Genomic DNA, 26379 nt, shown 5'->3' on the forward strand with positions numbered 1-26379 from the left:
TGCTTCTGAAATCCCTCTGTCCATCACAAATAAGTTGCAGTTGGTGGCACGGCACACTAATTAGCTTCTTTTAAGTAACTAGAGCTTGTTCAATTTACTACTGTGAACATACTCCCACATAAATATATGAATAAGCAGCAAGATCCACAACCTTACAGTTAGACCCCCAGACAGGGATTTATTTCTGTTTTGTTGATTTTAAACCCTCTCCTTGGTTGTTACTTTTTATCTGATCTTTTCCTGCCACAGCAATCTTAGGTGTTTATCTGTGTCAGATCAATTGAAAAGAATGGAAAGCCAGCAGTGATAAGGAGACTAAATTTCCCATGCATTGCACCAGAATGGATTCTTGGGATCTGCCTGACATTTTCCTATCATATTCCAGTGTTATTATGTTAGAAGAGAGTGTTAATATCTTCCTATGGGATCTAATAAATAGAACTTAGCTGTTTTGCATCACTTAAATGGAGTTACTCTTGACAGAAATAAATCTGTATTTTCATTTCTTTTCATAACCAGTAGTTTTTTCTTGTTTTTTTACATAAGCATATCTTAATGACCTAAACATTTCAAATATATTTCATGGTGTCTAGGTTTTCCAGAAGGAGCTGGGAAAAAGAACAAGCAGTGTCCAGGCTCTGAAGCGCTCTGCAAGGGAGCTGATAGAAGGCAGTCGTGATGACTCTTCCTGGGTCAAAGTCCAAATGCAGGAGCTAAGCACTCGCTGGGAGACAGTTTGTGCCCTGTCAGTATCCAAGCAGACACGACTGGAACAGGCCCTTCGGCAGGTACAGGAATAATAATGTTGCTACACATACTATATGAGAAGGAGTGAAAAGTATCTTGCAGTTTAGTTGCCAAAAAGTTAATTTAATTTTCACTTGATGTTATTCTCACTCATTTCATTTGAAAATACTCATTTGAAAATACTCATGCTTATGCATTGCTTACCTTGTCTATCCTTTTACCACAGTACATAAATAGTGCCTCTTAGCATTTATTATTCCTGTTATTATTAGTCTCTGCCACAAATGCAAAACAAATGTTTCGAAGACCTTACCATCTAAGGAAATCACTGAAGTTACAGTCAAATATGAAGGATGATAAAGAATTATGCCCCAATTACAAGAAGCAGGAGGTTGCAATTATATTTATGCTTTTTGTGCCTTATTGGAAAGAAGTAAATTTGTGTATTGAAAAATTCTTTACATTGGCACAATTACAATGCACGATGAGGTACTTCAGAGAAAAAAAAGAGTTGTGCTGAGTGCAATCATGACCTAGGACAGTCTTTGTATGTCAGCATTATCTGGTACCAATCCCAATAAAGAGGTGTATCTCTGTTGTTTCCAAACCTGAGATAATATGGATGTACAGCTCTCTGAAGATATACTAGCTTGGACTGATGGATGGGGCTCCTGCAGTAGCAATGTATCCACTATGTCCAATATTCCTGCTCTGCTTTGCTTAGCAGACACAATGCTGAACTTACCTCAAATAATAATTGTGTCCCTATATGGCTGTACCCAAAGGTGAGTCTTTTTTATTTTCTCTAGACACAAGAGTCATTCTCCAACAGGCTGTCAATTCATTTTGCTTTACTGGTGCTTTAGGCTGTGCAGACATTAGTTCTCCGCTCTCCAGCTGGTCCCTGAAAACACCTCCTGTGTAATTTGTCAGTGTAAAGGCATGACATTCTCAACTGAGCTGCAAATACACTATAAATCAGATGGCTAAAAGCATGAACAGGCTTTTAGGCTTCCTATATTTTTTTGGGAAGCATGAGCTGTTTTTACAGTTATGAAAATGTAGTGCTGTGTATCATTGACTTTTTAATGGAAAGATAATGTGCTGGTACTGCTGGATGATTAATGATTCCAAATGTGGGCTCAATCTGTGTAAGCTGCAGTGTGTCTGTCAGGTCATCTCATGAGTGACCATGACTTCTTGTATATTAACAGGCAGAAGAATTCCACTCAGTTGTCCATGTCCTTTTGGAGTGGCTGGCAGAGGCAGAGCAGGCTCTTCGTTTCCACGGCATCCTTCCAGATGATGAAGAGGCCTTGCGAACACTGATAGAGCAGCACAGGGTAAGCAAGAACATGAAGAGGATCCTCTTCATTCTAATGGCTCTGATAGGCAGTAAAATAGAGGAAAGGAGGCAGAGTCTATCCCAGATAGTTCTAACCAGCATCCAGGGTTGGAGCAATTCTTTCTGTAGAGAAGCTAGAAATTTAATGTAGTTAAGAGTTTGATGTCCAGACTGGTGTTGGGCTGTTGTTTGAGTCATCTTGGCTTTTTAAAGAAAAAATGGGCCTTTAGAAAGTCACTGTAAAGATTTAGAGATAGATGCAAGCCCCTCTGTGGAGCATACCATGCCTGTAATTGCCACACAGAATACTACAGTAGCAAAAGTGTATCCGTCTTCTTAGCACCATTGACCTAAAGGGCATAAACTTTTCTTGCAAGGTCATTTCTAATGTCAGCAGAATGATGTTACCATCCATGAACCTTTTGTCATGGTGAAACAGCATGCTGCCTGACTTCACATGCATTGGCAGCTGTAATATTCCAGTGGCATAGGTACTGCAGGTAGTAAATTACAGGCCATCAAACTAACTTTGCATTAATGAAATGGGAAATTGGCTAAGTAAGGATCATAGAGGTCAAATTTCCACTCTTCAGACAGGAGGCTACAAACATGCACAGCGCAGCCTACACCAAATACCAAGCCTACACTACCAAGGGTGTAGTGCCCAAAGTGTTATAGAACAAGTTAAAAGTCCTGGATATGTTGTTCATCATTGCTCTGAAGAAAGTTAAAGCAAAATTTTTGAAATGGAGATTGGAAAAGCATCCTGTTTAAATTGAGTTTGCTAATATTATTATGCAGAGAAGTACATGCCAGATAGGACTATTAAATGGTTCTTAACTGAGGGATTTTCAATGTATTTAAAATGCAAGGTTTTGAAAAAAGTTTTCAGTTTTAGTTTAGGGCCCTGGAAGCTGAGTGCTAGTCATAAGCTGGCAAATGTATGTATGCATCAGTGTGTGATGATGTAACAACCTCACAGTGTGTTGACTAATGTTGACAGCAGCAACTTGATGTCTCTGTTCAGTGAAATGCCTTTTAGCTGCCTTTCCTCCACATGTGCTTCACCAGTTCTCTTTTATTTGATTTTTTAATCTTCTGACTAGAGAGAACTGAGTGAAATCTTAGGTCCACTGAAATAATTAGAAAATAGAATTTTAAATTTCTTCCTCCACACTGTAGGTGTATTAGCAAAGTATTTCTGTACTAATTTTAAAATCTGTGCTGCCAAAGCATAACTTGGAACCTCAAAGCAAAGTTTGTCTCTGAGAAACCCTGTCCAGCTGGGAAGGATGATAGCTAGCACAACACAACCAATCTCGGTGTTAGATGTGGCCTTACTGTACTTAAATTTTCTCAGAAGGTGTTCCCCCAACCACATTTTCCTCTTAAAGGGCAAACAATAGAAATAGAAAAATTGTCAAGCTCAGAAGGATTATGGCACTGCAGTTTTACCGCTCATACACAATCTTTCTCAATAGGTCATCTCTCCTTTTAAGCTTATAACATCAGCTTTCAAGAAGACAAAAAGAAAATAAGGGAAGAAGTAATATATATTACTTTTAAATATCATGTATGCATTATAATGCTGCATACTATAATAAAAATGTATGACTGAAATTATTATATGAATATGAAAGGTGTCATCCTTTTGTCACTGTGATTTTTGTAAAACAGTTTTATTGCATCTGTATTGAACTATATGTAGAAATGTTTTCTTCAGGACAATATTTTATCCAAATAGTCCATCTTTATGCCCATTTCTGATTTTTCTCTTCTTGAATACTGCACATGATTTAGTGAATTCTGCTATCTCAGAGAGATATCTGTCACTTGTCCACCTCTCTAGGAACTGAGAGCTGTAGTGGGTTAATGCACTGCATTGCTCAATGAAAAGCATCCCATTTCCTCTTCTGTAAATGTGTCTGTGTCACTGGTTTGCCACAGAGTTCAATAAAATTAGGAAGAGTTTAAGAAACTGTGAGCTGTGTGTCATAGATTTAATTCTTAAAATACTCTAATACAGCTGAGCAGGGGAACACAGTGGGGCTTTTTTGCCCATTTTCCACCTGCCTCTGCCTTATTTTGGTAATCTCTCATTATAATCCAATTCAGCTCATCCAAAAGCATGTTGAACTGAAATATTGTAAGGATGCATGTGTTTTTGTGAGAGAAGGTTTGCTATTATGATTTGGATATCTTAAACTCTGGCAATAATTAAAGCTTAAATCAAAATCAATTAGTAACAAATACATTTAAATAAAGAGCCTACATATTCCAGGCTTCTAGAACAAGGTAGAAAAGATTATATTTTACATTTTATTTCATTGTAACTTCATACTTACTTTGTAAAGGCACAGGATAATGTCATGAGTTGTTGAAGAACCTGTTTTTACAATGTTTTGGTGGTTTTGAATTGTGTAGGGAAAGGGAAAAAAAAAAAAAAAAGAAATGCAAGCAATAGAAAGGATGGGAAAAATCCTCCTTTCAGTTGCTTTTTCTTATTGTTGTTTCTCCCCCACATCCATTTCTGGTCCTGCTGTCATAGGAATACCAATAACTATGAGCTTGGATGCCTAAAGTTGTAAACATCCTTCTGCTTTTACGAGATTTTTTCCACATGCTGTGTCTCTCCCCCTCAGCTGCTGAGTTGTCACATTTGTGTTACTTTAGTAGAGCTGCTCCTGAACTCTGTCATCTTGTCTGAGCATGCAATTGTAGTTAGACATTTCCAGCCTCTGGCAGGAGCTTGATAGTTTTTTATGAAGAATTACTGTAACTGACAAATCAAGTCATTGAAATGTTGCCAATAGTGATTCTAACCATCATATAGCTGGTTTGCAGCACTTCTAAATGCTGTGATTTTCCTTTGTTTTTTTTTTTTTTTATTGGCATGCATCTTTCAAGGATTTAGATTGTGGTGGGCTTTTAAGGATCAGCAAGTTGGGATCAGGTTTTAGAGCTTTGTTTAGTACTTTATGTAGAATAAGCTTTTTAAATAGTTTAAGCTTTTCTCATACAAGTGAAACTTGCCTCTTGCAAATTGCTTGAGCAGTCAAGAGGCTCATGACCTTCCAGATTATGCACTCAGACTTCTCTTGCAAATTTTGTCAGTATCTAATTAAAATTATTACTTCTGTTTTAGGAATTTATGAAGAAACTGGAAGAGAAAAAGGCAGAACTGAATAAAGCAACAGGTATGGGAGAAGCTATTCTGGCTATCTGCCATCCAGACTCCATCACCACCATTAAGCACTGGATAACAATCATCAGAGCCAGGTTTGAAGAGGTCAGTATATGTTGTACCATCTTTGTGGCAGCAGTCCATCTTTGATTAGAACACAGCTGACAACTAACATGGTAGTTACACTGTGAGGAAATGATCCAGCTGTTGAGAACTAAACATTTTAAATACCCGTGGTGATGGATGTGAATACTGCGCTTCCCTAGGCTTTCTTTCAAAACTTACAGGGCTTTAAGAGCTAAAGCAGATGGTCAAGCTCCTTTGTTTGTATGTATTAAAGGAAATACTGTCTGGCACTTCCCAAGTAAGGAAAACCAATAGTTTCTAGGGGGAAATTGAAAAGTTACAAAGGAAAGAAAATTCAAGGGCAAATGTGGAGGATTTTCTGATTACATTAGAGAGGATTTCAGTCCAACATATTCTTAATCTAGAAGACATTTAAAAGTTTTAAGTGGCTACAGGTAGGTTGTACCCTCAGCTGTTAAGGTGATACTTTCTGTTTTATATTAAGCTTAAAGAAAACCAAAATACTGGTGATAGCAAAGTGTGGTTTCGGGAGTGCCCAGAAGGAAAAGTGACACCAAATCCTGTGTGATTCACTAACTCACACATGTAGTTAAAATTCTTAATATGTTGCCTGAATGTGCTGCTCACTGTGTTTAGCAGCACTTAACCCTGAATATCTGTGGAAGAAATGTGTTGGACTAGGAATTCTAGTTACCTAGCTACTGTTAGTGATCAGCCACTACATTTAACACATTTGATATGCAAACATCAGTAGGCCTAAGAAATAGCTCTGGGTTTACAATTAGCAGAGCAATTTTAAATACATTGTGAAGAGTTTCGGATGTGCACATACTCTTGTATTGGTTCCTTTGTCAAGGTCTTAGCGTGGGCTAAACAACATCAACAGCGACTGGCAGGAGCTCTGGCTGGACTCATTGCTAACCAGGAGCTGCTGGAAGCCTTGCTGTCCTGGTTGCAGTGGGCAGAGACTACACTAACTGAGAAAGACAAAGAGGTTATCCCCCAGGAGATCGAGGAAGTTAAAGCACTTATAGCTGAACATCAGGTAAGGATCAGTAAGTGACGTGTGTCACTCACATGGGGCACATCTCAGCTACGCTGCGCGATCAACTGCGAATTTTGCTATTTTCTCTTATAATAACTGAATACAAGCAAGGATAATATTAGAAATAAAAGAAAATCCACATGAAATGTATGATAGTGCTGCCACCTTAGATCTAGTGCTGGAGTGTGGCTCTCTTGATTAAATATCAAAAATAGGTTTGTGAAGTACCAGGGGGAGCTGCTGGTGTACTGAATTCTTATAGATTTACCCCAGCTTAAACACCAGAGCTGTCTCACTTCTGTGAACTGCAGTCTGAACAGCAGGATCTTGGAGGCAAAATTCTGTTCTATATCACCTCACCATATACAGTTAATAAAGGAGTTTGACAGATTGTTTTTAGACTTAGTCTTCTTTTAACAGCCAGGCCATAGTGACCTTAAAAGCTTGTACTGCAGATTTTTCTTATCTACAAAACATTTATCTAATTCTATATTGTGAGGCTGGCATTATAAGTGTCTTTCTGTGTGTTTCTTTTTAACTTGAGTGTTTTGCTATTGTGTATGTTTTTCATTCCTCTGGTTACTTTTGTGTATTGTTAATTAAGATCTCCCCTATCTGATTGCAGACATTCATGGAAGAAATGACCAGAAAACAGCCTGATGTGGATAAAGTTACAAAGACCTACAAAAGGAAAGCACTTGAACCCTCTCCAGTACAATCTCATATTCCTGTCCTTGATAAGGGAAGAGCTGGAAGTAAGTAACAGCGTATTTTTGGGGTGTGTCACATGTACCATTCCTCTATCGATGAAGTTTACAGATTGCTAATAACCTCATAAGTTTGATTAACTTCTGGTGAAAGGGGGTAAAATTCTCTTGGCTGACTTTTCTAATTATCTCTAATTTTTTATGAATTGTGAGGAAATTTCTCAGACCAGACATGTATTTTTACATTTTGTCCTAATCTTCATGAATAGCTATTTTTAAAGTGTGCAGCCTTTCCTGTGCCCTTAAACTTCCAAGAGCAAGTACATGCTGAGTCTTCGCAAATCTTCCATTATATGAAAGTGCAGACAACTTCACAGAGAGATATAGAGACAAAATTGTGCTCTTACTGTCTGTAAAATTATATTAATCCAGTTAGAAGTGTATTCAGTGAAGTTGAATGGAAAGTGAATCATCAAGTGAGGAAATTGCTTTTTGTATTTTTAGATATACTTACTCATTGTATTTTATACTTACCCATACATAGAACCTGCTTCTAAAATGAGGTTGTTTACTTTGCAACTCTGGGAGATTTATGAAGATTTAATTTAAACTGTGCAGTGTGATAGTGGAGCCCTCACTAGCTGCTTCTGGCTAGATAAAATAGACTGTAACCATCACTGTTTTTTTACCATTGCTGGTTGTTCCCCAGCAATGGTAAAAAAAAAAGGAAGATAAATCCCACTATATGGAATCATCCATATATGACCTCCTTATTTGGGACAGGAAGGAATAATTTTAGGAAGGTCAAGTGCATTTCATGTGAACATTTGTTTTGTTTGAGCTGGGTGAGCCCTATGCCTTTTATCATGTTTTAACAGGAAAGCGTTCCCCAACACCAGGCATTTATCCGTCAGCAGCCCAGGCACAAATTGAAACCAAGAATCCACGGGTAAACCTTTTAGTCAGCAAATGGCAGCAAGTTTGGCTTCTGGCATTGGAAAGAAGGAGAAAACTGAATGATGCTTTGGACAGACTTGAAGAGGTCAGAAAAGCACTATACAGACTGTACATACTTTTTGCATCATTTTCTCTACCCTGGATTAAATTCCAATACTGTGAAGAACTTCCATATTTGTTATATTATATTGTATGACACAGCTAACTGAAAACACTGTGATACATGTGCTTTAATGTGCTTTAAAAGCTGTCATCATCATTTTAAATGAGGAGAGCTGAGATATTTAAAATGCTTGCACAGGTCCTCAAAAAATCAATTATTCAACAAAACGCAGATGGTATCTATCTCATTCGTGTTCTAGATTGATGGATTTCAGCTGAATTTTTTTTTTCTGTTTTTTATTAAGCTGAGAGAATTTGCCAACTTTGATTTTGATATTTGGAGGAAAAAATACATGCGATGGATGAACCATAAGAAGTCTCGCGTGATGGACTTCTTTAGGAGGATTGATAAAGATCAGGATGGAAAGATTACAAGACAGGAATTTATTGATGGAATTCTTTCTTCAAGTAAGTTTTAAAATGAACGTAATGTTGAACTTGGAACAAGCATCTAGTGAAATCTTATTGTCTAGATAGTGTGACCTGTGCATTTTATTGTGTTAGAAGGTTACAGATTTCCTTTTTGAATTTATTAATTATTATTACTTTATAATTATTTTACTTGAAAATATTTTTAGATTTTTGAAACTCTTTCTAGTTCTTTACATCAGGTCACAAATGTCACATTTATATTATCGTCTAATTAGTAGTTTGCTGGTTTATTGAACTCAGATTGTCATTCCTATAGTGCACTAGCTACTTCAACAATTACTTTTTGATTGATTACTCATAATAGTAAAAAATACCTTATGTAACCTATAGATGATTTTCAAAATCAGTTCATAGGATCATATGATTTTTATTAAAGAACTTATATAGAATAGTTTCAATTACAGTAGGAAACTGTGTAATTTTTGAAACCAGTGTTTCCATGAGCCATGGCAATATTCATATACCTATATAGTAAGGCTTAAAATGCCAAGCAATCAAACTAGAAAAGAATTTTCCTAGCTTTCCTGGTGGATCAGTATTCCTTAGTTATGGTAGTAATGTAAGTCTTTTACATCATATATGTGATCATATTTCCTTTTAGGAACAGACTCATAACAGATAAGGACCTAATACTTAAAGTAATCCTTTATCTTCAGATCATGGAGACTTTTGCTTTAAACAGTAATGATTCAGAATTGGGCTGCCTCTAGTATTTCATTTTAGTGTTACTCAGTAGGAAAATGTACTCTGTATATTTTCCCCCTCCTTTAGGAAATGCAGTAAAGTAAATATTCACTATATGTGAATATTGCTGTTTTGCTTGAATTAATAAAAATTCATGAAAAAAACCTAATACCACCAAGAGGTTAAATAGTTTACTCTTTTAACTCAGTTGGTATCAATTTATTATGACCACCAAACAGTCCTGAAATAATCCCTGTTCATCACCTTGAAATTTTCTTTGACCATTTCTTTGAGAATCTCTGCTGTGAACTTCATCTAAAGGACTTCATGAAACACCATGCATGGACCTGCATTTAGAAGGCTTCACATTCCAGATTTAATCAGCACTGAAATGCTTGCTTGACCTTTCCTCACTAATTATTTATCTTGTTAATTTCTGGTATTTTATGCACTTTGAAGGTCAAAATGTTAATGCGCACACACCCCACCCCCCCATATATTTTACAGTTTAATCTGTGCCCTTGCTTTTGTCTCTAAGCCACACTATGGTACTCATTTTTATCCAATATCTGGGTGACACTGGAGATTCAGATTGGGGTTTTTTTTCAGAAATATTCCTTCACTTGTTTGAATGTCCTTATTTTTTTGATAAGCACTATCTGTTACCAAATGCCTAATCACCTTATAATATTTGTGATAAAGCTTCTCATTGTAATGGAATTGAAAAGTGAAAAAATTTGTGTTGTTTTCTTCGTCCCGCAGAGTTCCCTACAAGCCGACTTGAAATGAGTGCTGTTGCAGACATTTTTGATAGAGATGGTGATGGGTATATTGACTATTATGAATTTGTGGCAGCTCTTCATCCAAACAAGGATGCATACAAGCCTCTCACAGATGCTGACAAAATTGAAGATGAGGTACGTTCTCTGCTTTCTTAGGTTGTACTCTGTTCTACTGGAGTCATATTCTATAATAATTCACTTTATTTTCACTCCTATTTAATTTGAAATTTATTAGGTACACAAATCTTTGGAAATGTGATATTTAAAGTAATTATCCTGTTGTGGTTTTTTGCAGGTTACAAGGCAGGTAGCGAAATGTAAATGTGCAAAACGGTTTCAAGTGGAACAGATTGGGGATAACAAGTACAGGGTAAGTCTTTTAAGGACTTCAGTTCTTTCAGCTTTCTTCATATGACATGGTTTACACAAGGAATTAGGCTATATGAATTCACAAGAATCTTGTATGACAATTAGACATTTTCTTTAAGATTGTCTAATTTTTTTTTTTTTTCTTGTTAGAACATATAGACTAAAAATATGGAAAATTGCTGATGTTTGTGTTTATTTTCACTCTAACTACTGAAGCTGTTTTCAGTCATAGGAATTTTTAAGAGCTAACGGCACACATCCATACACATGCATACATAGATACAATATATCCTCAAAAGCTGATCTTTCTGCCTAGATACCTTAAGTGTTTAAACTGTAGCTGATTTTCTATTAGTTTCATAAAAACAGTGACTGATATTTTCTTGTGGTATTGTGTTGTACTTCAAAAATCTTATACCAAAGTGTATTCAGTCATTTCTACACTCTTGTCATTTTATTGGAACACACATACTTCTGAATATAAGCAAAGTGTTAGATACCTGCAGAATTATTTTAGATCACAGAAAAATAAATATCACACAGTAGAGAAATATCTGCTACCCCTGGATTCAATAACTAGAACAATTTGAGGTAAAATACGCAATATTTGGCTAAGAGAGATTAATAAGTACTTGTAGATTTTAAAAGACCACAGAAACAGCAATGGGAAGGAAACGAAGGCCTTGAATATTTTCTAATATTCAGTCTCTGGATGGCTAGCTACCTGCTCATCTCTCAAGTAGATACTTTATTTAGAATGTCTAATGTGTTAGTTTGCATGTGTTCTAGGTCATGTAGAAAATTTCCTGTAAACTAATCGTGTCTTTCTTCCATTTTTCATTTCTTATCAGTTCTTCCTGGGAAATCAGGTATAAACCAGTGGAATGTGTTATGAAGTTTTTTTTTGTTTGGTTTTGGGGTTTTTTTGTTTAATTTTGTTTTTTTGTTATTCTCTCTCTTTTTATTTTTTTTTTCCTAATGCATAGTGATTTAAGCTTGCAATGGTCTTGCCATCCTTTAATTTTCAGCTAATTCATTGCTGGTCAGCTGTGGTATTTCTTTAAATGCTATGAAGCATTCCTTGTCTCAGGATCCCTCCTCTACAATCCCTCATCTGCTTTCTTTGGTCATTTTCCTCATTAAGGAGATTACTTTTAAAGGAACCAGATAATAGTCAGCAGCAATTCCCATAGCGAAAAATCTTGAGCATTTAAACTGCAATTGTAGAGATTATGATTATCTAATCAGTTTTATAGTTGAATCCTTCAAAAATCTGTAATGTCTTTTTCAGGCTATTTGAGTAAAGGCTAATCATGGCAAACAGGTCCCAGTGTCTTATGACTTATATATTGCAAATTGCACAAAAAATACTTTCATCTTTGCAAAAAAAAAAAAAAAAAAGGTACAGTCTGTATGCAATCAAGCAGACTGATTAAGAACCTAGCTGATAGTTATTATTTTATTTCCTTAACACAGTGAATCTTTAAATACATATTTTGGAAATAGGCAAAATAAAATTACTATTCCCATGTAGACTAATCCCTCTCCCAAAGTGTTTTCAAGGAGCTATGGCAAGTCTGTAATGTGCTGGAGCTGTGTTTAAGAATACTTTGTGTCAGCTGGGTCTCTGGTGAGTCCTCCCTCAGGAGGAGACGCTGCCCAGTGCTTACTCCTGCAATATGCACTGATACACAGCTTCCTGAAGTGCTAAATCACATCTGCCCAGTAAGGATGGAAACACCTTATGCAAACCAGATATCAGATACTGTTAGTCTTATGTTTTTAAAAAGGCAATAACGCATGTAATCCATTCTGGACATGCTAACATCAGCAGCAATAGCCATTTTAAATCTCAAGATGTTGAAAATGTGAGTGCGCTCTTGTTTACTAGCAGAGCCTCTTGAAGCATAGAAGAAAACAGAGCAGTGGATAACCTTGCCACATGCCTCAAGCAATACATCTAAGCAATAATTTAAAATATTTTCCACATATAGAACAAGTCTCTTTTTGAAAGAACTGTTTGAAATTATGTTAATCTCCTTATCTATCATCTGTACTCTCAGATCTGTTGAGAAGCTCTTACTGATGCAGAATGGCACCTACAGGCTATTGTCAAGAACAGGCCTTTTTGTAGCTTAAATTCCTTTATGTTTTTACCTCTGGTTGTTTGAAATAATGTTAAATACTGTTTTAAACAAGTTGTACCAGGCTATTTTAGGAAGGAAATCAACTGAGTTACCATAAGAAGTGCAATGATAGTTACTATTGTATTACCATGTTACTTTCCAGCCCCACTTTCTGAATTAACCTCAGCTAGCTGGGGAGTTTTCAAAGCACACTGTATTTGACCCTTGGTGTAGTTGCCTGATGGGGTCTAACTGACTAATTAGGCTGTGATGGAGAAAAAAATAAAGAAAAGAAGAAAGATATTATCTTCAGAATCACTAGAAAAAAAATTTGGTAGGAACAAGCCAATGAAAATAAACAGCGTTAATTTAGATGTCTTTAAAAAAAACACAGTGATCTACATATACAAAATGGTTCTTTCTTTGGCACATATTGAATGCATTATTAAAAATCTCTCAGAAATAATGCTTATGTGAATGTTCTTACTTAGAACAAATACAATTTATTATTAAATTAAGAAGCAAGCTTTGCTTTTGTTTGGTTCCTAAAAGTAATATTCCTTTAAACTTATTCTCTCTTCTTGGCTTGAATAGTACCAAACAACTAAAGTCATCTAACAAGTAGGGAGCACATTTGTTGTGTGGTTTGTTCAGTTCCCTCACTGGAGCAAGTAGGTACAGTTGAATTATGGCCTTCTCCAAGGGTCAGAGATTGTCCCAAAGAGGGGAATTCAACTCCCATTGGTTTTAGTGAGTGCTCTGCATGTTTGTGTGAGGGTGCACTGCACTTGGCCTGTTGATCTGGTATCAAGATATTTTAGTAGTGCTGGCTTAAAAGTACTGAATTCTTCTGGTTAGTTTTCTTGAGATTGTGAGGTCAACATTTTGGTCATGCTTTCTCTGATCTGAATTTGAGTGAAGGTACTGCGTACAGGTTTTGTTACACAGGTTTCAAAAGCAAAATATGCATTAGGCCTGGCCATCAGCCCAAAGGACTCATACAAGAACTTAGTATGAAACAGACTCTCATCTCATCTCTGAATTGTGAAGAACCTTGATGTGTAGTCAGAGGAGTGACAAACATAATTATAGTTACTAATCATTCATTGCTTCTTTAATGTTCCCTTCCTCCCATGCACCTTGCTATCGGTAAGCAGTGTCAGCACTGTAGTGCTGTACCTGAAAATATTCCTGTAGATTAATCAATTGATAGAATGGTGCACACTCATAACACATTGAATTTCCAGATTATATACTGATTGTTTGAAGTGATGCTGCCTTCCTTTCAGCTGACAACATTAAAAATCAAGAGTGTTGCAGAAGAGTGTTTGCTTAAGATTTTACCAGTGAAATAATGCAAATAGGTTTTCATTAATTTGCACAAAAGCAGACTGTAACCAATCAAATAATGTACTACTAATTTTGCTTCTTTTATGACCTCAGACATTTAAGAATCAAACATAAAATTAAACCTGAGTTTCTTTCTTACCATCCTGCCATCTTCTTTTGATTAATGCAGTGCCATCTGATTTGAAATCTTAACAGCTTTAATAATTTGCATAAACAAATTGATTTTTTTTTTAGCATTTACTAATTATTAAATATCAAAATAAACTTTTTTAAATGTCTGATTGTTTTAACCTATCAGTGTTAAACTGCATCTGAATGCCTGAGAAGCTCAGACTGTCATTTGATTTTTATTGCAGTTTGGTGACTCTCAACAACTGCGTCTTGTTCGTATCCTGAGAAGTACGGTCATGGTCCGTGTTGGAGGTGGCTGGATGGCGCTTGATGAGTTCTTAGTGAAAAATGATCCTTGCCGTGGTATGTAACAGAACTGTTAAAGACTTGCAGCATATTATTTGGATGCAGTCACCATTCATTGTCTCAAGATGGAGATGGACTTGTATAAAATGCCAGTTGTTGTAAACATCATCTCACTAAATGTCACGTTTTTGTGAACTTTAAATCACATGGTTGAGATCCTCTTCAGTTGCACTGGTGTATGTCTGAAAAAACTGTAGTGTCTTCTGCATAGTTCCTTCAGTGTTCTAGAACTGAACTTAGCCCAAATAGACTTTATGGTATGTAAGTGGCTTGTATGACTTGGCAAAAATAGCACACAGAAATGTCCAATAAAACCTTCTCAGCAACACAATAAGTCAAAATAAGGCAATTGAATTGATGAGTAACACCACCACCACAAAAACCTCTGGCCAGTCACTCTTCCCAGTCTTTCAGTCTCTACCTTTGTAACCTTGTCTTTTCCTTGGCATCTTCCTCAGAAGCACTTTGTAGAGCCCTGAGCCTTACACAAAGCAAGAGGAAAATGTTCTGGTCCAAAGGACATTGTGCTCTGCGGGAGCAGGGAGTGCTCTATCACTGAGCCCTCCACGGCATTGCATCAGATGAGCTGTTTTCTCAGTACACAATACTGAGGACTGTAATAAGGAATTCCAATAAATTATTGGATATTTATTAAGTATTATATCTTTCATTGTCAATCTATGAATGAATTGTAACAGTCTACCGATCAATAGGCCTGAGAAAAATGTTTGGGGTACAACAGAACTAAGCAAGTTAACCTTTCAATGAAGCCAGATCTTCTGAGGCACATTTCATTTTCTACTATTCTGCACTTTTGAGGAATAAAAGTAGAAAGGAATAAAAGGAGGACTCTTTTTCTTGCGTATATGTGAGCAGATGTCAACACAGTGGATCTAAAGAATACGTGTAAGAATACTCTGTAAAATCAACCTCACTAGATGTTGTGAATTGCTACCTAATCCTTGCCTGGTTGAAATCAGTGATGCAGGTTCAAACTTTTCCTAAACCACTTCACCTAGCAAAGTTGCATTTCCACTAAGTGCTCCTCGTGTATTCAGATGAATCATACTGCAAAGAACCGTTGTCATAAACAGTTTTAAAAGTACTGCACCTAGTCATATAAAATCTCTTTAGCTTGTATTACTTCTTTATGTCAGCAGATAAATACCGCTGCTACACAAGTATACTTGGGACTGTAGCCGAGTCTGTCCACATGCCATTTCTTTTTTGCCTAGGGGACCTCTGAGAACTCACCTCAGAACACTTAGGGACAGCTTTTGCTCAAGTCCTGTCTTTTGCCCTGGTGCTCCAAGTCTCTTGGCATATGCAGCTGCTGTACTTGATTTCTTCTCCTGCTAACGATTTTCTTTAATGTGACCCATGTCCTGTGTCATTTTTTCTAGTTCATCATCACGGGAGTAAAATGTTACGTTCGGAATCAAACTCTTCAATTACCACTCAGCCTACTATAGGTTGGCAAACCCCTCTCTTTGTCTCCTTCTCCTCCTCTTCTCTCTCTTAATTTCCTTCCTGCTTTTTTAATATATGTATACTTTTAGCTATATGCTTCACCCATCATATTTAGCTTAACATGTTCCTACATGGGCTGGTGCTTTGCAAGCTAATTTTTTTGACACGCTTGAAGAGTGTTTCAAAAACAATTGCCATTCACACTGACACAGTTAAATGCTAACATGTCTTGCATTTATTCATGCAGAACATTCTCTTGTATGTGTGTTTGTATGTGTGTGTGTGAGTGCTTAGCCACCAATTACCTCATCATAGTTTGGGTTTTATGTTCATCATTGCATGTTGCCAAACTACATAACACCATAGTTTTGAATAAATATATTTGCTGCTTTCCTGTAATTTCTTCTAGAATGTCCAAGCAAGTATTATTTATTATGAATAGCTGTAGAGTTAGCAAAACTGCCCATCAGGTTGTGTCTATGTATTAATAGCTGATTAACAGTGATTTAGCACGTTGAGCATTCCATTATCATGCTGACTTCCTTTGACAGTGGTTCATTCCTGCTGGCATAAAGTATTAGAATAAGTGAGTCCTGCACATAATTCTTCTGTGTCTAAAATAAATGCATTACACAGTAATGCATTTCATTTATTGTTAAAATGTGTTGGAGTTAGCATGGCAAAAATGGCAATAAACAGCCTTGTGATAGCTTTCATATCTGAGTCAATGAACACCTCTCTTTACAGCTAAAGGGAGGACAAACGTGGAGCTGCGTGAAAAATTCATTTTGGCAGATGGTGCCAGTCAGAGCATGGCCGCTTTCCGACCAAGGGGCCGTAGATCACGACCCTCTTCAAGAGGTGCTTCTCCCAACAGATCTACTTCTCTGTCAAGTCAAGCTGGCCAGGCAGCTGCCCCACAAGCTGTTACTACAAGTACGCCGAAGGTAAGGAGAAAAGTACAAAACTGCACTGGTTAACAAATGGGATATAGATTGAATTCTTGGGTTTTTCCTTGCTCCAGTAATATTGGTGCTTACTCTAGCTGATGGAGGAAAAGTACCTCCATTTGATTTCATAGTCCGGGGTGGATCTGAGAAGTGTTTTCAATATGTTTTCTCTACTGTTTGTTTGCAACATGGCAGTAGAAGAATTTCTACATTTAAGGTGCCACATGAACTAACTGGCAGTTTGGGAATTGCTCTGAAAGATCAACAAACCTCTCATTTCACTTGAAAAATAAACTCTGTCATCTCTTCATTTTAGAACATTTGTCATTAACTTTTTCTGCTTAGATTTTATTTCTACTGAGATTTTGAAAGTCCGGGTATCCTTCTCCATGATGTAGTTTTCCTCTACTGTCCTTCATATTTTGATTTACCATTGTTTCATACAGACACCACATCATTTAACACGCAACTATGGTAAACCATGGTTGACAAACAGCAAAACATCAACTCCTTCTAAGCCACCAGAATCCTCAGACTATCAAGGGTCATCTGCAGAGGTACAGTAAGGACAGAAATTCTAGTATAATGACTTCCTTCACTAAAACTGTCACATCACTAACAGCCACTAGAGTTTGAGTGCTTCTGAGCTGCAACATCCTGTGTATATTAATGCATTGTCTTTATTTTAGATCTTTGTCAAGTTATTTTTTACTTTTTTTCCCCCACAAGTTTGTTTTGGTTTGTTTTTGTTCTATTTTTCATGGGGTTTTTTTTAATTTTTGGGAAAATACAGCCTCAATGAGCTAATGTTTAAAGCTCAAATGCTTAATAAATCATAAAAGCATGGAATGAAATGGTTGAGTAAATGTGGAAGAGTACAAAGAGTACTTTTTTTAAAGAAAAACAAAACATTCAATACACTTTGCAGGTTTCTTTCCTAAAATTGTTTACTTTGAATTCATTAAGTACTATAATGTTTCTGAACTGCAGACATGAGATTAATAAATCATGATCTCTAGTGCAAAACCACTAAATATAGAAATACCCAATCACAGTGAAGAACACGGCAAAAAAGTCTGGCTGTGATACATAAATCTTTACAGCAACTGAAAGTTTTGTTTGGGGGGGTAGTGACCAATCATTGCTCTAATAGGATAGCTATTTGATGAGTTAACAGAAAAACATGGCTTACATGGAAATTGCTAGTATAGCAATTAGGATTACGCTGACAATTAGGCTGTATGAACAAAATTTAAAGGGGCTTGACCCAAAGTGTTTGCTCTAATGTCATTACAGTCAGTGAAAAGATTGCAGCTGGATCAGGCTGCACACTCATGTGTCATTTGTTGGAGTTACTCTTGCCCTGGCTTGGATCGAGAGCTTGTGCTACCACCCCCTCTGTTGTATCTTCTGTTCACAAATCTGCACTTTGGTGCCTATTGCTGTTCATTTGACACCTTCTGGTGTGAAGCTTCCATAACCTCAGCATGGCTTTGCTCAAAGATGCACAACAAACTTCCTCCCTCCTCCTGTGCGTGTTGTTGTGCACACTGCAGGTGTGTCTGTGGGTACAGCACTGCAAGCACACGGGGCTGTGGCTTAGACTGATTAACAGCACAGAGCTTAGTCAGTTGTCAGTTTCTAACATATTCCTGTATTGTCTTTCATCTCTTAGCTGGTAGCTGCAGTGGAAGATTAATTGATGGTGCATTAAAGGGTTTATAGACATGGAAAGGTGTTGTTTTCATTGAATTACAATGACAGGAAAGCAGCTGGCCTGATTTCATATGGGGGCACTGTATTTCTTATCTGCTCTTCCAACTACCAGTAGTTTCAGTGAGTTTCTTTTATGTAAACCAGTGTGGCTTAAGATTATAAACAGAATGGTTAGGGTGGAGTAGGTTCAGTGAATTTCTAAGGCATTCTGTAGCATTTACTGCCCAAGAGAGCAGTTACTCATTTTTTATGTAAACTGCATTTGGGTTTAGGGCAAGACTGAAGAACAGGCTAGTTTTTATTTTTCACACTGATGATTCTCTCCCAGTGCCTTGCCCAGAGTGTAGCAGCTTCAATGGAGGTAATGTTCCCTTTCTCCTTACCCTCCCAAGCAGTGTCTGTATAGCAGATTCCCAGGGGCTAGCTGTATGTCAAGCACTGTACTTGGCTTTAATGAGAGTTTAATATTGTGACCTGCCCTGTCAGAGGCAGCAGATTGCTCTGTAGCATCACAGCACTCTTTTGTTCAGAAGTGCCAGAAGTGGTCTGGACTGGCAACTGCCAGGCAAGCTCCTGCCAGGCCTCTGCTCTGTTCTTAGCTCAAGGCAGCTTCCAACACACTTCTCTGGATCTTGGTTTTCAGTACCTAATTCTACCTAGAATTGTATGGGGATTAAATGCACAGAACGCAGGATCCTGGAATCCAGGCCACTCCACAAACTGCACTGGTTTTCTTATTTTTGAATATTGATGTAGTATTTTTGTGTTATTAAATTACTGTGAATACTGTAGTTTTCCTCTTATTTGCATATACCTCTTATTTAGTGAGTGATAGTCATTTGGAGATCTGATGATTCAATTTTTGTGGCTGTGAAAGAAATTTTCTGATTTTGGGCAGATTGTAAATCGAGGCTCATTTCAGAACTAAGAAAGCAGGCAGGGTAAGACTGTGTAGTAGAGACACTGAAAGGCAGTATATTGACAACTGTAACTTTTACAATTTGTCCTCTGCCCTTTTTTCTGTTTTTCTGGTTTTTCTCTCTTTCTGTTTTGGCTTGGGTTTTTTTCCTCCTAGCAAAAGGTTTCTGAAATTTGGTAGCTTTGTTTCAATTTTAATAATATTTTCATCACCTATAACTACAGCCAGAATAATGGAAAGTCAAGTTATGCAGACATAAAACCTCAATATGTACCATCAACTAATCTTACCTGCTTGACTAATTATAAGAAGGTAGTTTTTTCTTTCTTCATATGTGTTGAAATACACACAAAGATGCTAAAATGTTAAGCAGACTGTTAAAATGATTTTATTGTTGTTGTTGTTTTACATTTGGACTACAAATGCAAACTGCTAAAGGAACATTCTAAACTTCACATTATGAATTGTGCCCAAAGTGGCTTAAACCAGTATTTCAGATTCACAGTGAATATTATGACGATCACATTCTAAGCCTGTGTAACCTCTAATATTGATCCTTATCTTCAGTTAAAAAGCTTTTTTTTTTTTTTTTTTGTTATCTTTTGGTTTGCATAGGGAACACCAATTCAAGGAAGTAAACTCAGACTGCCAGGGTATCTATCAGGGAAGGGTTTCCACTCAGGAGAAGACAGTGGCATCCTGTCAACAGCAGCTACCAGAGTCAGAGCTCAGTTTGCAGGTGAGTGTCTTGACTTCAGAGATTGACCTACCACTTGCTTTGTTTTCCACCTGAATACTTAAGGTCACATTAGAGTTCAAGGGAGAGATGTCAGAAGAGTGGGAAGGAGTAAAAGTCGTACAGTCTGCCCATTGCTGAGAGTGCACATAATCGGGCCCTCCATTCACATTTTCAGCTCTGGATGTGTGAATTCATGACTGCAGTCTTCTCAACAATGGTACCTCCAGTGTATCTGCCCAAGGAACTAGGGAAGAAGCATTTACTCAAAGGATCCAGTTCTTTACAGTATTCAAGTTATTCTCAATTGGGATGGAGCAAAAGGCTCACTTAGTCATGACCTGTCCATTTCTTTTGGAAGATCTGCAGGGAGCAGCTGTAGATTACCTTATTAATGGAATATCCCACAGAGATTTTTAAAGAAGTATACAAAAATAGAAAGCAGTGAAGCTGTGCTTTCCAAACATAGTGTTCTTCATACATACTGGGAACCAGATTTGTAAAGATGAAAAATACTTAATAAGTAATTGGAAAATTATGAAAAACCACATTAATTATTTTCTGTTTAAGATTCTTTGTGGTTTTTTCTTCATGGCACATTGTCTGGGCAGGCTTTTACTTAGCAGGCTTGCTGAGAGCTCATCTTCTCAGCCCATCAGTTGGGCAGGATGTCTACTTTGCCCTTGTTTAGTTGCAGCTTTCATCTGTATGGATTTTAATTTTTTTTTAAAAAGAGGGGTACACATTTAAATATTGGGATGTTCATTTGCATCTCCAAGATGCCTATACTTAGAAATCATGAATGCATGAAGAGACCAGATACTGATTTTTTTTTTTTTTTTCTAATTAATATCTGAGAAAATGGCAAGGGAAATAAAGGCTCTGGCTGTTGAGTGAAGGTACAATGCGTGTCTAGGAAGTCAAGAAAAGCTACCAGGATAATGCATTTTTAATAAAATGTGCTAGTGATTAATTAACTATGTGTCAGCATTTGATCTTGCGTTTCCTTTTCTTTAGTGTGAGACACAGCATCATTTAGCTTGCCTGGCAGACATCTAAAGTTTAGTTTGTGCAACGAGGAATCTTTGGGGCTGCCAAATACCTAGGAAAGACCTGCACAAGTTTTCCATCCTTACCTTTAATCCTGGTGGTTTTCTTCTCTCTTTCTAGACACCAGAAGAACTCCAAGCAGACCTGGTAGCCGAGCAGGAAGCAAGGCTGGCAGCAGGTCAAGCAGCCGCCGCGGCAGTGACGCGTCTGACTTTGACATTTCAGAAATCCAGTCTGTGTGCTCAGATATGTCAGAGACTGTTCCTGCTACAAGCAGGCCGACACCCCGAGCAGGTTCTCGGCCAGGATCCGCCAAGCCTTCTAAAATTCCAACCCCCCAGAGAAGGCCACTAGCCAGCAAATCGGACAAGTCCTTGAAGAGATAATATGATTGGCTCCATAAAGGTCTTTTCCTTTTGCATTAAATATTTAAGTTCATAAGATGTAAAATATTATGTAGAAATTACTGTGAAATATTGCAAGAGGTGGATTTTTAATTCTGCAGATGGCCTTATTTGTGTATTTGTCTTCTTATTTTATGTGTATAATTTTTGTCAGACTCTTTTTTGTTTTGCCATATCCTGTGAGAAGGGGAAGAGTTCTAATGTAAACTAACAGTTGTACACAGTAACATGTAGAAAGTACACTAAAAATAATTGCCGAATGTACAGTGTACTGAATGTACAGTAAGTCTGCAACCTCAATAAAAAAGGCCTATCACTATGTCATTAGTTAACAGTAAAGGATACCTCATGATTTTTCTTTAAAAAAGAAAAAGAGAATACTGAAAGCCAAAAGACACAATTACACATTTTGAGCTAATTAAACAAACACTAAATGATGTATGTCAAAACTACTAAGGAATACAAACACACATTCACAGTACCCTTATTTATACAGCATCTCTCAAAAAACTCACAGAGTTAATTAAGCACTTGCCAATAATATGATACTCCAATACCTTGCAGCATTTCTGTGCCATTGCTTTCAATGAGGCCAGACACATTCTGGATATCTGAACTATTATTCTGTAAGAATATCAATATAAAGTGCATTCATGTAAATGTGAGGTTTTCTTTTGCTTGAGTGGATGGTAGCACTGTATCATTGAACTCATTTTGTATCAAAGCAATTTTGCTTGCAGAAAGCTCAGAAATAAACATGTCCCTTAACTTTATTTCTATCGTATTTCTTATTTCACAGGAAGGTAATTTTCTGTGTTATGTTTTAGAACATATGCCATTTCAGATGACCAATAATTACCATAGGAACACAGGCTTTAATGTTATTTCCCATTATTGCTATCTGATTTTGGTTAGCTACTGTATTTGTTTAATAAAACACTAAATTGCACATATCAGAGCATATGAAATTATATCTAATTATTGTGTGTCAACAGTTATTTTCTCCATATTAAACTGTCATTTATAAACCATGTATAAAAGGCATAGAGTAATTCACTTGCTCTATTAGTCAGTGAAACACTCTAGCCATGCATGAATTCATTGAAAGGATAGCTAATAGCTCAATTTCACTGGAAAAAAGGTGCAGCTTCAAATGGGAGTGCTGTAGCATGGTTGGATAGATGCTTTGGTAAGTAGTAACAGAATCCCTAGAACTTTCAAATGCCCTTTGGTAATATCAGAAAGACTTGGGTGGGATTTGGCCAGAAAAACAATACTCAAAAGATTATTGAATCAATCAAAATCCATTTGTATCAGGATTTCTTTCAACACTAGAGTTGTACAAAGGTTTGTAGAAAGCCATGATCAACTGGTCCTACCTGGCTTGGGAATCAGCAGAAGTGTTTACTGATTACTGAAGCATTAGTCTCTGTTGCACTATTTTATCTTTCCATTTTTCACCTCTCCTGTTGCTTCTATTCATCCAGTGATTGATTTCCTAGAACATTAAAATAGATAAGAATGACTTTAGTGCTTTTTGAAACCCCCAACACCCTTGGATAGTTTTTCAGTATTTACAGATGATAGCTGAAACATCTCTACTTGTAAGCAAGAGAAGGGAAAAGGATAGAATTTAGGCACTTGCATGGATACTTTAACTGAAAGAGGTGGTGGTGCTCAGTGGGGTATTCTTGGTACATTTTTTTAACCACAAGACTGATGTTCAAGGATGTAGGGAGGACAAATATAACTCCTTTGCAAGGGTACATACATAGATCAGTACCTTGTATCCTAAGAGCAACCCACCTGCACAGGAGGTAGTGTTGGCACCTACTTAAAGCACCTTTTATATTGCAGTCTGAGCTTAACTGTATTTTTAAAGCTTCATTAATTATGCAATTTAATGGAATTTTTGTATGCCTACATTGTAACTTTATAGAAATATTAGAGGGACGACCAGCCTCTGGGAAATCCAATGCCAAGCTAACGCCCAAGGACAAGGTAGATTACTGTGACTTGCTAGTGATTGCAAAATGGGGGAGGATGGGACTGGTAAAGTGGGAAAGTTCATTTATTGGCTGGAAAGAATCATCCAGTGTTGGAAACCAAATTAATAGTAAATTAAATAGGACTGGGCATTCAGTTAAAAAGCTTATATCTGCCTCCAGATGTTATACCTTAATTAACTTCTTCCAAAAATTAACTGCTTTAGGTTGATACTAAGAGACTTTTCAAAATTCTGTTGCCTGTGATACAAAGTTCATACTGACAACAAAAGTCTGAAAATAAATAATGGATGCTGCATACTTCTGTGACCCAAGGAGGAATCTGAAGAACTTCATGAAAAGGCATATTGTGAACATGTGGATAAGGGATAGGTAGCTCAGTTTTAGTGAACTATTTTTGTAAAGAAATTAGTGGTACTCAGTATCCATCTTTCTGTAATTCAAAAGCATTTCTTCTTTGGTGCCAGTGTAAATGGCAGATGAAGGATCAGCCCTACAAGTATATCCCCACCTCATTCAGTTGCATGAGATTTTATGTGATCTCATCATTGGAGATGCATTTTTTGCCCTTTTATTACCTTTCTTTCCTTTTAACAACAGGATTTGATAATTAATTCATCAGCCTGCTAGGTGACCCTGATTGAATTACAACTTAGTGTGGCCTAGACTCGTACATCTGTTTATTCTGTGATTGTCCTGCACAGTGAAGGAGCAGAGGTGATGGGCTGGGAAGAAGGGTTGGACAGCCTATGGCTATGGGAACCATATTAAGTGAATAATGTATATTTAGCACTTGGGAAAGCTGGCTCCTTTACTTTTTCATTTTCAGCTTTCTGCCTTTCTGTTTTGCTGCCTTCAAAATGGGAAAGTTTCCACAAATTTTCTGCAATCTGCAGATGAAATCTGTATTGATCTAGTGATACCTCCTGGCCTAGGGATCCTCAGCTCCAGTTAAGGTATATTGTGAGCTTGTTACATGTCAATGCAATCAATGACAGTAATTCAAGCTTTGCCTCTTTACAAAAGCATACGAATGAGGTTATATTTAATCTTAATTTAAAATCTAATGCATTTCATAAAAATAAACTGATGCAAGCAACTATGCCATACCATAGTGAGCAGCAGGGTTTGGATCCATGGTTGCCACAGCTCTGACAGGGCTAGCAGCACCCCACAGCTTGCACATGAGACAGAGGCTCTAGCATTAGGTGTGTTCCTCTGAGGATGTGGCAAGCAGACACATTGCTGAGCACTTGCTCTTAATGTTCTGGGAATAACCACAGGGATGGAAAATGAGCATTGCCTCATTTGCTGCACACGAGCTGCCCTAACTGCTTCCAGGTGTTTCCCATTGTCAGGCTCTTTGGTGGCAGCTGAGCTTACCCTGGAGAAGAGGTATTTAGCTAGATGTTTGTTCTGACAGGGAGGTGATGTTAGGAGGTTTATAGACTTATGCAAGGTGAGTAGGCTTTTATAGAGGGAAGAAAATGTGCTTCCCTAATGAAACTTGTTTTCTCTGCTGGATTTGAATAACCTGTTGGCAGACATGAAGGTGGAAGAGATGGCTGACTTATTTGCTTGCTTTTTTTTCAACAGTGCAGGTAGGTTACTCATCTCTGTGGAAAACAACAACTTACATTTCCTAAAATGGGAACATTGCAGAGGAAAAGAGAGCTCTTCAGAAATGGATGAGGCAGCACCTTGAATTCTATGGAACTTGCACAAAAATACTGGATGGCTGATAGTATTGAACTATTTTTAAGTCCTCTGGTAAATAATTGTTCAGAATTTTTCTGTTGCAAATGAAGTGGTATCTGACCTGAAGCTAAAGGAATCTTTGGGTTTTTTTTTTTTTCATAATTTTTTAGTTGTTCTGGTGAACTGAAATAGTTTAAATAGTCCAAATTGCATCTTGGGGTACTCAAACTGTATTTCTGTATTGGAAGGGTATAGGAAAGCATGATGAAGGTGAATTGTGTAACTTAGCTGGAATCCTGGCTGAGTAAGTATGAGAGTGTTAATATATGTGTTATTAGCACTTGGATAGTTGAATATGAGTAAAAACCCCAACCTATAAATCAGACCCTGTCAGCATTTACAGTATTATTTGTTCTTCTGAGAGGAGGCAGATGGAGTGGTGATAGCTTTGTCCTCAGGGAAAGCTGATGTGGAGCTTTTTGTAGGGGTCATGATGATCTTTACAACAATTGGAAAATTATCTACCTTTTTTTTTTTTTTCCCCTCTTTTTGGGGCTTGATCCTGGCTCTTCCAAATCTTAGAGTCACAGAGAATAATTTAAGTTGGAAAAGACCTCTAAGATCTTTCTGTTCTTTAGGCAGAACAATGGGAACCTAGGGATCTATGAAAGAATTTGCAGTGTCTGGGCTATTTTTAAAGACAATGAATTCACGTGATAAAGAAATATCTCTATAACTTAAAAATAATTGAAAATATTGAAGTATATGAAAAGACACAAGTGGGGATGAAGAAAACAGGCTTGTAAATATGAAACATTGAGGAACTCCACATCTGCTTATGCAAGAGGGGATGTGACTTTAAGCAACACTGATTTGAAGCTTTATAGACCAAACTAATGAAATAAGGTAATTTAGGCTATGTAATGTCCACCAAAGACTGAAGGAGCTAAGCTGCTACTTGGAGTCCTCTTGTCTC

The 26379-nt window shown here is 37.1% G+C and overlaps 1 protein-coding gene across 5 annotated transcripts in view; it reads left to right on the forward strand.

Moving 5' to 3' along the window:
- DST (dystonin) overlaps positions 1 to 22472 on the forward strand; it is a 288925-nt gene extending 266453 nt beyond the window's left edge. For 4 of the 5 annotated variants that reach the window (XM_053974362.1, XM_053974363.1, XM_053974357.1 and 1 more), the window contains 15 exons: positions 594 to 788; positions 1962 to 2090; positions 5238 to 5381; positions 6220 to 6408; positions 7034 to 7163; positions 7994 to 8157; positions 8480 to 8642; positions 10113 to 10267; positions 10428 to 10502; positions 11353 to 11370; positions 14334 to 14451; positions 16672 to 16871; positions 17321 to 17431; positions 20125 to 20248; positions 21416 to 22472. In XM_053974362.1, the coding sequence (XP_053830337.1) occupies positions 594 to 788; positions 1962 to 2090; positions 5238 to 5381; positions 6220 to 6408; positions 7034 to 7163; positions 7994 to 8157; positions 8480 to 8642; positions 10113 to 10267; positions 10428 to 10502; positions 11353 to 11370; positions 14334 to 14451; positions 16672 to 16871; positions 17321 to 17431; positions 20125 to 20248; positions 21416 to 21681 (2181 nt within the window). In that variant the 3' untranslated portion in view covers positions 21682 to 22472. The remainder of the gene's footprint in view (positions 1 to 593; positions 789 to 1961; positions 2091 to 5237; positions 5382 to 6219; positions 6409 to 7033; positions 7164 to 7993; positions 8158 to 8479; positions 8643 to 10112; positions 10268 to 10427; positions 10503 to 11352; positions 11371 to 14333; positions 14452 to 16671; positions 16872 to 17320; positions 17432 to 20124; positions 20249 to 21415) is intronic. The other variant, XM_053974359.1, reaches the window with a different exon arrangement.
- Positions 22473 to 26379: the final 3907 nt, after the last annotated feature.

This window comes from Vidua macroura, chromosome 3, assembly GCF_024509145.1.
Source record: "Vidua macroura isolate BioBank_ID:100142 chromosome 3, ASM2450914v1, whole genome shotgun sequence".
In the NCBI taxonomy this organism is placed as follows: Eukaryota; Metazoa; Chordata; class Aves; order Passeriformes; family Viduidae; genus Vidua; species Vidua macroura.